The sequence below is a fragment of the Bombyx mori genome, chromosome 18 (genome assembly GCF_030269925.1).
Source record: "Bombyx mori chromosome 18, ASM3026992v2".
Lineage (NCBI taxonomy): Eukaryota > Metazoa > Arthropoda > Insecta > Lepidoptera > Bombycidae > Bombyx > Bombyx mori.
The window spans coordinates 7704079-7716176 of record NC_085124.1 but is presented as its reverse complement, the minus strand read 5'-3'; the positions used below and the strand labels follow the sequence as shown (position 1 = coordinate 7716176).

The window sequence follows — 12098 nt, the reverse complement described above, 5'->3', positions numbered from 1 at the left end:
TCAACGGGCTGATGTTTAGGTTAGGTTGCACGTCGAACTCTTTGTCGAGTTCGATGAGTACGGCTACCGATTCACCTAGGTAAGTCATTAGATATCGATTTTACGTCCAGCTTGAAGCAAAAAAACGTTGCTTAAATTTTTTATCGACAAACTTAAAATGAAACGAGATTTAAAATTAAATAAATTTAAGCCCACCATCTTTCCGGATTTGTTGGGCAGACTGCATAGTAGACTCCTGCATAGATATAAGATCGCCTGGTGCATGTAATAGCAGGCGGCCGACACCTTCACATCGTCTGTTGATAATATGTACAATAGTAACTTCAATCACTAGTGATATTGAGTTTTATGTGAAAATGCAATTTTGTAGGAGAGTAGGAGACCACGCAAATTAAATGTCTTAAACCACCGGCCCTTTTTGTGCGTAATGTTTATAAGTTCTATACAAAAAAGCCGTCTATTGTTGCATTAAATAAAATATTTTATAGATTTACTGTGTCAACTTTTGTTTCAATAATGTTTAGTCTTAAACTTCGCTCTTTTTAATCGCGGATTAATTGAGCAGAGATGAGTTGAACCCTTTTTCGAATGGTTACGTCGTAGCTCCTGAACAAATGGGCCAATTTTCTTTAGACAATTTCGACATGATGCTAAAGCGGGATATCTTTGTGATAGAATGTGACACGGGAGTCATTTTCACTAATATAGGCGGGCAGTGAAGCTTTAACACGGCTTTAGCATATCTCTAAGAGAAACAATTATGCTGTGGCCTTATTAAAGACAAAAGATCTTAGTTAGTTGTTTGAGATGATCGCCTCATCTCCTTTTTATCATCGCACCTCCCGCCATCGGAGCAGAGCTCATCCATGTTATCTGGAACCGCTGCGTTCATCGACAGTGCGTTTCCAGAGGTCTTTTTTGCCACGTACCATCCGGCTATGGAATGAGCTCCCCTCCACGGTGTTTCCCGAGCGCTATGACATGTCCTTTTTCAAAAGGGGCTTGTGGAGAGCATTAAGCGGTAGGCAGCGGCTTGGATCTGCCCCTGGCATTGCTGAAGTCCATGGGCGACGGTAACCACTCACCATCAGGTGGGCCGTCTGCTCGTCTGCCTACAAGGGCAATAAAAAAAAAGCAACGCTAAATAATTTCGTTGCTATTAATATGTTTCGAGCGTGTACCTTAAAACTTCGTTATTTAACATTTGTTTCCTAGCCGCGACCGTTAGGAGCTTACAATCATTCAACCAGTTTCGAACCTCGTTAAAATCAGCAAGGAGTTGCTGAGCAGCATCTTTACTGCAAACAATTCAATAGTAGACTTTTAATAATGGTATTTTACTAATGTAGTAGGTATTTTATCAGTCCATTATTTAAGTGTGGGGTGAAGTCACTATTCCACATTTTCACGTACGCACCTAAATTTCACTTTGGCCATGTATATATGATGCAGCCAAGACTCTCCCATAATTCTTAATACCATGTTTAGTGTGGTGACGTCCTGAGTTGCCTTAATCACAGGCAGTAGCATTTTATCTGTAAAAAGCATTTAAGCAGTCCATCAAAACTACTTTCTTCTAAAATTGAATAAAGGAAATTATATGTATACTAGCTGATCCGGCAAACATTGTTTTGCCATATATAAGATTTCTAGGGAATTTCTAGTGTAGAAAAAAAAACTAACTTATTGTAAGTGTGTAAGGATGTGGTAAATGAGTGAAAGAGGTATGTAGTGCTGTGAACGATGAGGGAATATATAATAAAAATAACAAAACCTCATTCAACCACATAATACCTCATTATAAAAAAAAAATGTCCAAATAAAAAAAAATTTAGGGTTGGACAACCCTAATCACTTAGGGGTATGAAAAATAGATAGTAGTCGATTCTCAGGCTTACTGAATATGCATAAAAAATTTCATGAGAATCGGTCAAGCGGTTTCGGAGGAGTATGGGAACGAATATTGTGACACGAGAATTTTATATATTAGATGTTGGAAATTGTACCTATATGTTGTATTAAAATTTGTCGTTTTGTTTCGATTCATTTATGCAAAAGTTTTACCGTGGTGCGAGTAAAAGAAAAATTTAAGATAATCCATCATCTAAATTTTTAAAATGAAAACCACTCCTTCGGTTTCAATTTCGCGTTTCTTATTGTTAGATATTATTTCCAATGTTATGAATGCTTTACAGTTTTCGTGGTCACAAACGATTAAGGTGTTTTTCGACGACTTTTGAATATTGTGCTGACTACCGACTATTTATAAAGTTATAGTCTGTGATAATTATATAATGACAATACAAAACGCCAGATTAAACCGTAAAAGTAGTTTTAATTACATCTACAATTAGCGAACACCAAAGAAAATGCTGATTGTGTATCATTGACCATACATGAGATATGTATTAAAAAATATTATGGAAAAATATTAGGTTTATGAAGAGGTTGTTTTTTATTGCTTATTTGGGTGGACGAGCACACGGCGGATATGTTGTTACCGGAGCCCATAGAGATCTACAACGTAAATGCCGCCACCCACCTTGAGATATGAGTCCTAAGATCTCAGTATAGTTACAACGGTTACCTCACCCTTCAAGCCGAAACGCATTACTGCTTCACGGCAGAAATAGGCAGGGTTGTGGTACCTACCCGTGCCGACTCACAAGAGGTCCTACCACCAGTAAAAGTGTGCGTAAATGGCTTGATTAAGGAGGTAATAAAGTTTTTTTTTCTACCTAAGCTATCCTAGCCTTGAGAGGCTATTTCAGCGTAACCTTAACTAGTAGGTGAGCTCACGGGGCTCATACCTGACGACGTTGCTAACACGAACCCTAGCAAGAGTAGTGCTTCGCAGAATTTACCACCGGGTACAACGAAAACACGACCCACTGACAAGATCCGGCGAGAAACTTTGTGGGCTGTGTCTGTGGGTTAATTTACTCGTCGAGCCCTTCGTCGCAAGCGACGGGTTCGACGAGAACGATGACCGGTGCTTGAGGTACCTAAAAGCACCGTTAGTGGATCGGGAGGATCCGAACTGACGTGAGTAATTAAAAATGGTCTGGTTGACTTGTCAATAAAGCCTTTTTACTAGCATAAAGTGAAAATGACTGACCCAGATAATAGTGTACGTATAGGGAGTGGTGCTGCTGAGGGGGATTAGTGAGCCGCTTCCAGTGCGACGAATGCGGGAATATACGCGTCAAGTGCGCTAAACTTGTCGTACTACAAACAGCGCACACCATCTGCGTTATTTCTTCTGAAGCTTCCTGTGATAGAACAAATACAAACCAAGTAAAACTTGAAAAGATATTTCCAGAAAAAAAAAGAGATTTTTTTTATTGGGTTTTGATTATGTTAATGTGGGTTAGTAGACTAAATTATAGTTTAAAAAAACTTTGTTACGAACATAAGCCAACGGACGCTCACTGGTTGACATAGATAAGACTTAAGTTTGTAACTGAAACTAATTGGTGTTGCATACGTTTTTTTTATTTCCTTTGTAGGCATACGAGCATACGGCCCACCTGATGGTAAGTGGTCACCGTCGCTCATGGATGTCAGTAATGCCAGGGGCAGAGCCAAGCCGCTGCCTACCATAGATGCTAAAAAGCTGCAAAAACGGCAGCTAGATGTGATACACTTTTTCTTTATATTTATCAACACGAAAATTTAGCTCTGTATAAAAGGGCCTGTTCCGAATAAAGTTTTTTTTTTTTTAAGTGTTGCCAGAATATGAAATGTTCTAGCAGATTGTTTTTAATATATGCATACGAACTCACGGCCACCTGATCCACGGCCTTCAGTAATGAAAAAGCGGAATGAAGTGCAAAGTTGAAAAATTTAATAAAGTAACTTTTATCGTTATTTTTTTAAATTATATCACTTGCCACGGTGACCTAGCCCTAATCGGCTGCTTTAAAAGAACACTTTTTATGCACGGAGGTTATGTTTCTTGCCTCTAACCTAAAGCATTTCCTAGGTTAACGTAAATAATCAGTTTTCAAGTTCAATCAATCATTCTTTATTGGTAATGGCGAATTTTAAATTTTCCGTTTCATACCTTCAATTTCTGTATATTGGCTTTCACTTCGGACACTAATTTTTCTCTCATTTTTGCACAAACGTTTTCATGTACCCCAATCTTCCCTGTAAAAAACAAGACGAAACTGTAAGATCGGCTTTGAAAATGAGAAGTTTTTTTTATTAAATATTTAATTCTCTTTTATCTAGTTAAGTTTAATTATTATGTAATTAATTAAGTCAATGATTAAATTTTTTGTAGCTATTCTACCTTCTTCAATAGTTGCCGAATGATCGGCGAATCTCAGGTTAAGTAATTGTTCCATACAAGCTTGCATGTCATTGTGTGCGACACGGAAGAAATCATCCATCTCCCACATATTGGCTAATCGGCGGGTGACCGCAAGGCACCATAACCGGTAAGTGTGAATGGAATGATCTGAAATAAGTATGAGTCTTACTTTTTTGTCGAAATATAATAATTTGTCAAATTACTGGTGTTATGAAACACACATAGGTACTACACAGATAGTAATAATACCCCTCTTCGTACTATCGTTACGAAATAGTCACGCATTCCGATTGAGTTTTCTATTCTTTGTCTTTAAATGGGTGATCACATTCACCGTCTGTTGTCTATGAGTTCCGTTAACTACATAATACCAGATGAGACGCAGTCTCATCGCCCAATAGAAATAAATACGTATGTATACGTAAATACACAGATGTAAGCCGAAAAAGGAATAACGCTTTTAATTTATAGATAATAACATTTAATTTTGATAAATACTAATTGTCTATTGTAGTTAATCTTCAAAACTGTGTGTAACGTCGCATACAGGCAAAACAATACTACGAGTAATATTATATTTTTAATGACTTTGATCACGGACCTTCATTCTCATAACGCCTCCAATACCATGTATTATTATGATAGATTATAGGATTATTATCTATATATTATAGATTATATTATTATGATAGATTTTGTTAGGATTCAAGATTATTTATGGCCTAGAATATCCACTGAAATACAAGAGACTACCGTAGCTCATGGACATCAACAGAACTGTGGCCCAATCGAGCAAAACTTAAATATTAATAAAAAATTACGTATTTCTGAAAATAGATGAATATTTATCAAATAGGCTATAATTAAAAAAAATCTATTTCAATAATACATTAACGATTAATTTATACAAAAAATATATCAAACATACCAAGCCTATGTAAAATGGGTATTTGCTCGACGATAGGTAGATCCTCGATCGGCGCTCCCAATATAAAATCCCATGTCACCTCACACTGATTATTGAGTGTTACTAATTCTTGTAGCATTAGAGCGAAATTAGCACCAGACACAGTACACTGAAAACGTAAACTTTTGTTGTTTTAATTAATTTATTTATTTATTTCTTAGATGGGTGGACGAGCTCACAGTCCACCTGGTGTTAAGTGGTTATTGGAGCCCTTAGACATCTACAACGTAAACGCGCCACCCACATTGAGATAATTTCTAAGGTCTCAAGTACAGTAACAACGGCATCCCTACCCTTCAAACCGAAACGCATTACTGCTTCACGGCAGAAATTGGTAGGGCGGTGGTACCTACCCTCGCAGACTCACAAGAGGTCCTACCACTTTTTCTTTTTAATTACATTAAAACGCCACTTTATGTTTTCAGTGTTCTTAACAAAAAACGCAGTCATCAATTCTTGGTTATCTTTTTCAAATCCCGTTTATTAAAACTGTATCTAACTCTCATTCTGTTCATCTAAAATGGGGCAAACTGGTCAGAGGATTTCTTAAAATTAACTGGAAGTAAAATAATGAGGATTAATATATTATTATCATCGACCTGTCTATCTCTGCTACGAACTATCACAAAGTAGAAAATATAGGTCTATTGATGCGATTTATTTGATGGTTGGCAGAGAAAAGTACTCAATATAATATGTAGATTTAATTTTCTTACCTCAGATACGTACAAGGAAAGGTCCGGATAAAGTTTCAAGTTTGTTGGCGTTAAATCGGTCCGCAAAGTAGTACTGAAATAATATTTTTTCAATACTGATTATTTATTATATTAGATCTTAGGCACAATTTGATAAAGATGGAATCACATTGTTCCTAAGAAATCTGTTAGGTGCTTGGAAATAACGAAATTATTGTTATTAAGATTATAATTACTTTACATCTGATATATCTTACTAATAAATATACTTAAAATATACTTACCCAAAATTTTTGTCCCAAGAAGTGGATGTGACATGGCAGCCCAAAGCATCGGCCAATATCCTCAAAGCAGACAGTATTAGATCTGGGGTATCTGAAATAAGTTTTTTTAAGCTATTGCATAGCTTTTATCGCGATCTTTGAGCGCGGCGACCGAATCAAGAAATTCCGTAATGAAAATAAAACCTAACACCCCCCACTCCGCCTATCATGTAGCTCACGTTCAACACATTCACACGTTGCGCTTGTGTAGTGTTTGTGAATAAGCTCGCGGCGTGACGTCTGACGTGACTGCATGCGCATCATGAAAAGTCTGCCCATCTCTCTCTCGCGTGGTCTAGCTTATAAGTGTGAAGGGGACAGTAAATGTTTCGCTTTTGTTAATGTTTATAAATATAGCGTGGTCTTATTATTGTTTTATTATTAAATTATTATTGTCTAACTATAATTGTATAAGTTAATAAAAAATACTATTCTCAATTATTACAATAGCTTTACCCCGGCAGTCCCCAAGTGCCACACGTGTTTTTTAAACATTAAAATCTTTATATTATATCGATTCCTATTGTTTCATACTTACTGTTTATGTTAAAAGTGCTAAATAACCATTCTCGAAGATTTTGACTTGTATTTGGGGACCTAAAAAAGAAGCAATCATTTCAATCCATAATTAGATTTCCATAATAGTTCGATTTTTTAATCAGAATGTATTTGACTTCGTCGACCTTTCCCCATCACCCGTTGTTCTTCATCTTGTTTTAGCGAACTTCCGCTCTACCTTCTATCTAGAGTGTTCTTAATTAAATTACAAGTGGTATATTAAGAATTTGCACAAGCTTTTATCACGGTTCCACCTATTTTGCTACCAACAAATTATTTATTTCGATTTAAAGGGTGTGACAGCCCTATTTCATTGTAATTTATACTTCTATAATTCTCAAAGTGAGTAGCGGTACTCACTTTAGTTTTCTGTTCACCAGAAGCAATGGAAAGGCAGATTGAGTTGCAAGCTAATTACATATTTTTCTGTCATTTAGTGCTACAAAAATTCCGTGTTTTTCTTACGAATTACTTTCGAAAAGTAAATTATATAGAAATAAATAAGTAATACAGCAAACACCTTTGTTACCTCATAGCTAAGGGATACGCAGACCACCACAAGACGATATGTTCTAGACAGCTTCCTACATCACCCCATAGAATATTTTGATAATACTCGGTTACTTTTTGGGCAGCTTTTTTGCTGGCCTGTAGTCTACCTGAAATGTTATAAATAGTTAATTTCTTCGCATAAATATTCAACAATAATCTATATATGTATATAAAAATGAATTGCTGTTCGTTAGTCTCGCTAAAACTCGAGACGGCTGGACCGATTTGGCTAATTTTGGTCTTGAATTATTGGTGGAAGTCCAGAGAAGGTTTAAAAGATTAGATAAATATGAAAATACTCGGAATTAAATAAAAATAACAGTTTTGATTTTCCTTTGATGTGTCCCCCGTCGGACGGATTCCTTTTGTTTGTTTTACATTTATTTTATACAAAAGTTTAGGTCTTTTGTTTATTGATTGAGGCACTACGAAGTCTGCCGGGTTAGCTAGTTGTTAATAAAATTATTTTAGTATTAGATGAATTTTATAAATATTACAATAGAGTTAGTTAAGAGAAGACAGTGTTTTATTTTAATGAATTCGTGCACAACTAGCAACTCACCTGTTTTCAATCTTTTTACTCCATTGGGGCCAAGTAAGGTTGGAAACTTATTCGAAACAGTATCTAATAATATTTCAATAAACATTTCTTCGCTCTGTAGAATACTATTGACATTATCTGAAAATTACTGATCATTTATATTCGGATCTCGTTATTATTACGTGAAAAGGTTTCCCAATTAGATATTCTGAAAAATGTGTGTATTCCTCAAGATTTCAATGTTATAGGTTTGTTCTATTGCATTAAAATTAAAATGATGTTACATAATATTATTTCTAAATATTGTAAGTGGAAGGGCGTCTTTTTTATTTTATTGCTTAGATGGGTTTACGAGCTCACGGCCCACCTGGTGTTAAGTTGTTACCGGAATCCATAGACATCTACAACGTAAATACCGCCACCTACCTTGAGATATAAGTCCTAAGGTCTCAGTATAGTTACAATGGCTGCCCCACCCTTCAAACCGAAACGCATTATTTCTTCACGGAAGAAATAGGTGGGGTGGTGGTACTTACCCGTGCGGACTCACAGGAGGTCCTACCACTAGTAAAAGGACAGGGTAGCTCTATATAATTGAGAGTTAGACCTTATACCTCAAGGTGGGTGGCGACATAAGTCTTGTGATGTCTATGGGGTCCAGCAACCATATAACACCAGGTGGGCCGTGGGTTCATCAGTTATGCATTTTTTTCGGTATATATATGAAATAGTATGCTAAGCTTTTAAAAATTATTCTAGATAGAATTAGGTACCTTCATTATTAAAAATATTTTCTAAAGCGTGTGCGTTGTTTACTAGCGAGGTATAAGGCACATCGGTGTCAGAGTTCTGTCCGCTCACTATCTCTGTAAAAAATTTGTTCTCTTTGTTTTTCATTTCTATCAAACTTTGAGCCTGTTTCATTTTTAATTTCTTCTTTTCTACGAGCGATTCCTTACGTTTTTCATTTGAACCTCTCCGGTCGGAAGACGATGGCGGCGTTATGTGTTTGGTTAAAGTACTGAAAGAATTTATGGAAAATACATTAAAAAAATATTTTTTGAAAAGTATTACTTTCTGAAGAGTTTCAACTAATCAGCTAGTTAATAGAACAATTCTATACTTCTGTACATTAGATTATACAGTATATTAATTATAAGCATTACTATATAGACAAGTTTTTTTTAAATGCGAAATTTAATTTGTACTTACTGATAAATTTCTAAACTGTCCACTGAACTGGAACTAGAGTCGTTATCGGAATCTTCTTGCGGCTTATAAGCCTTAACTAAGCAATTTATAAGTCGTTGACAATTAATTTCTACACGACTCTTCGACAAGACCTTGTAACAATTATTTTTAATTAGTCAAACCCGATTTGAATTTTAATTAGTAATCGTTAATTGAAAAATATCGATTTGGTTGGTAGTAAGCCTTTATTGGGAGATGCTATCTGCCTATTGTTGCTAGAAATAGTTATAAGTCCCAGTTTGTAGGATGAGACAGTCGTTATACAATCCAATCCAATAATCGCCTCACCCCTCATACCTGGGAGACATTTACGTTGCAACGACAAAGGGTTTTGGTAGTTTATAGGTGGACGGTAGTTCGTTCACACATCTATGCAAGAAATAATTAAAAACATTCTTGAACCTATTCATGCGCCATTAGCACACTATGACGGTTTTTTTTTGCCTAAATATGGCTAATAAACTCGAAGGGTTCTACTAGCTTTAGCAAACTTACAGGCGAGCTTACGGGACTCAACCTGTGAAACTTTGCTAGTATCTGCTCTAGCAAGAGTAGTGCTTCGCTGAATCTACCACCGGATCGGAATCGCAACCCACTCAGAAGACGTCCGTTGATTGCAATGCGTCGGCTAGTTATTTTTCTAGCTAATTCACTAATTCCATTTAGTAACTTTGAGTATTAATAGCCAAAGCACGAATTACATAACAATAAAAATTATTTTATAGAAAAAAAATTAAGTACGTACCTGTACAATTTTGGTCAAAGTAATTGGTTTTGTTTCACTAATAGTATTTGGATACGTGTTACTGCATATGTTGAATTTCGCTTTGAATTTTTTGTAACTTATGCCAAGAAGATGATTGTAGACTGTGACTAAACTGAAAGTACGTATTATAATATTATATTCTTTAGATTTTCTCGGTTCAAATCTGCTATGTTCGTGGAATTAAAAATAAGTATAATAATTATGTAGATCATGTAAATGACACCGTGTACGATATACTAATTAAATCAACGACGTTTATCCATGAATTACCAGCTAATTAGCGTGATAAGAGATAAAGAAATACATCAGTATAAGGCCGCATTTTTTTTGCACAGTTGTAAAAGACGACTTAGAGATTCATCCTGGAATGAGTGACAGCGTTTACTGAGTGTTATATAAGCGGACTGCGACGCCAAGCGATATTTACTGGTGACAGGGCGTATTGGTCCGTATGTGTAGTTACCACCACCGTCCTGACTATTTCTTCAGCCAAATCGACACGCGGTCTGGTTTACAAAGAATCGAGACTTCGACCTTATGCCTCAGTTATTAAGGTGTATCTGAGCTCCAGTAACTACTTAATACTCGAAAGGCCCTGAGCACTTTTCAACACGGGTTCTGAAACTTCATAACGTGAATACATAGATACACTTGGATACACGCAAAAAAATATGTAAATCTTTGTTTGCAAGTTGTAACTATACTTGAGACCATAAAACTTATATCTCAAGGTGGGTGGCGCATTTACGTCCAGTAACCACTTAACACCAGGTGGGCTGTGAGCTCGTCTATCCATCTAAGCAATAAAAAATTAATAATAAAAAGGTTCAAATTCATGCGACTCGTAAAACTGAGTGAACAACCCACTGTAATTGTTTCAGAGAAGAAAAAAGCACGGTGATAGCAAACCGTGCGATTAAAAGCTATTTGTGAATTAAAAATAATTCTACCGTCGGATCGGAACCGCGACCCACTGAGAAGTTATGGCGAGAAACCCAATACACCCCATTGGTTTATGGTCTAGTTCGTACGTTCAACTCTTCATCGTAATCGATAAGGGGGCAGCATTTATCATACAAAATCTAACATCAGTAACTTAATCGAAAGTCAGAGCAATAACTATTATTTGAACTATGAAAAAGTAATCAATTTTATACGTGAAAATGTGGGAACAAAAATATATTATTAACTTACTTCAAACACGATTCTATTATCTTCCTAGAGTCCTCGCGGTGCAAGCAGTTGTTTAGTAATGTCGTTATAAGTCCATGAATAGCTTGCAACATTATAAATCTACTACTGCAGAGTTTATCAAAAATAAGATCGTGCTTGTTTCGAAGCAATTCACTATCTTTATTCAATCTCGCTAACTTTGGACTTAATTTATAATATGATTTAACTATTTTCGATAAATACTCTATTATTTGATCTAGTACCTGTAAGGAAATCGGGACAAAAAATCAACTGCATTCATTAGAAATGAAATTTACCACTGCCACAGCCACACTGGAACAGCGAGAATTTAGATCAGCTGTTTCGAGTAAACAAAGCGCTTACCTGTATATTTACTAAGTCCATTATATAGCTTTTGTTGCTTAACGAATGCGCAGTGTCTCTTTCGATGGATCCTTTCCATTTATAATCGGCATCTAAAATGACTCTAGTGATTGCATAACAAACTATTTCAATTTCCCTGCAATGATTGAACAAGTCTTCTTCTTCAGGGCTTTCGTCGCTAATCCATTTCTTGCTAATGAAGTTATTTGAAATCATTTTGAAATATAAACCCAAACAAATAATTAGGTATATGGTTAAAATGTGTTAACTCGCTGGATACATTGTGCGAACTGAAATCTACGAGTATACTGCTGCATTTATAAAAATCAATGTATTGCGATGGCCGTACCAGCCTTTTCGGCATTTCGGAGTGTCTAAATTCTTGTAGGACAAGTTCAAATTACTATCGGTAGTTTTTATGAGCGTTCAACCTTGAATGTGTAGCTGCCGTAGAGCTGATTGAACCTACTGATTTTGTGTCGTAATTTTTTTTACGGCCACATTTTAAGCTATACAATTCTGATTTTATTAAAATTAAAATATCTATCATAGTCAATATACACTTAAACG

At 35.8% G+C, this 12098-nt stretch overlaps 1 protein-coding gene across 2 annotated transcripts in view; it reads right to left on the bottom strand.

The window, feature by feature from the left end:
• Positions 1-12098, bottom strand: part of LOC101745871 (uncharacterized) — a 12860-nt gene extending 762 nt beyond the window's left edge. Inside the window, exons 1-18 of one of the 2 annotated variants that reach the window (XM_062673683.1) lie at positions 11529-12098; positions 11166-11407; positions 9951-10083; positions 9167-9297; positions 8914-8975; positions 8728-8820; positions 7976-8092; positions 7391-7520; positions 6842-6900; positions 6265-6355; positions 6002-6074; positions 5247-5394; positions 4298-4465; positions 4067-4152; positions 3119-3272; positions 1418-1535; positions 1182-1298; positions 196-296 (exon numbers count right to left, since the gene is read on the bottom strand). In XM_062673683.1, coding sequence (XP_062529667.1) covers positions 196-296; positions 1182-1298; positions 1418-1535; positions 3119-3272; positions 4067-4152; positions 4298-4465; positions 5247-5394; positions 6002-6074; positions 6265-6355; positions 6842-6900; positions 7391-7520; positions 7976-8092; positions 8728-8820; positions 8914-8975; positions 9167-9297; positions 9951-10083; positions 11166-11407; positions 11529-11744 — 2239 coding nt within the window. In that variant the 5' untranslated portion in view covers positions 11745-12098. Of the gene's footprint in view, positions 1-195; positions 297-1181; positions 1299-1417; positions 1536-3118; positions 3273-4066; positions 4153-4297; positions 4466-5246; positions 5395-6001; positions 6075-6264; positions 6356-6841; positions 6901-7390; positions 7521-7975; positions 8093-8727; positions 8976-9166; positions 9298-9950; positions 10084-11165; positions 11408-11528 lie in introns of both variants that reach the window. The other variant, XM_021349419.3, reaches the window with a different exon arrangement.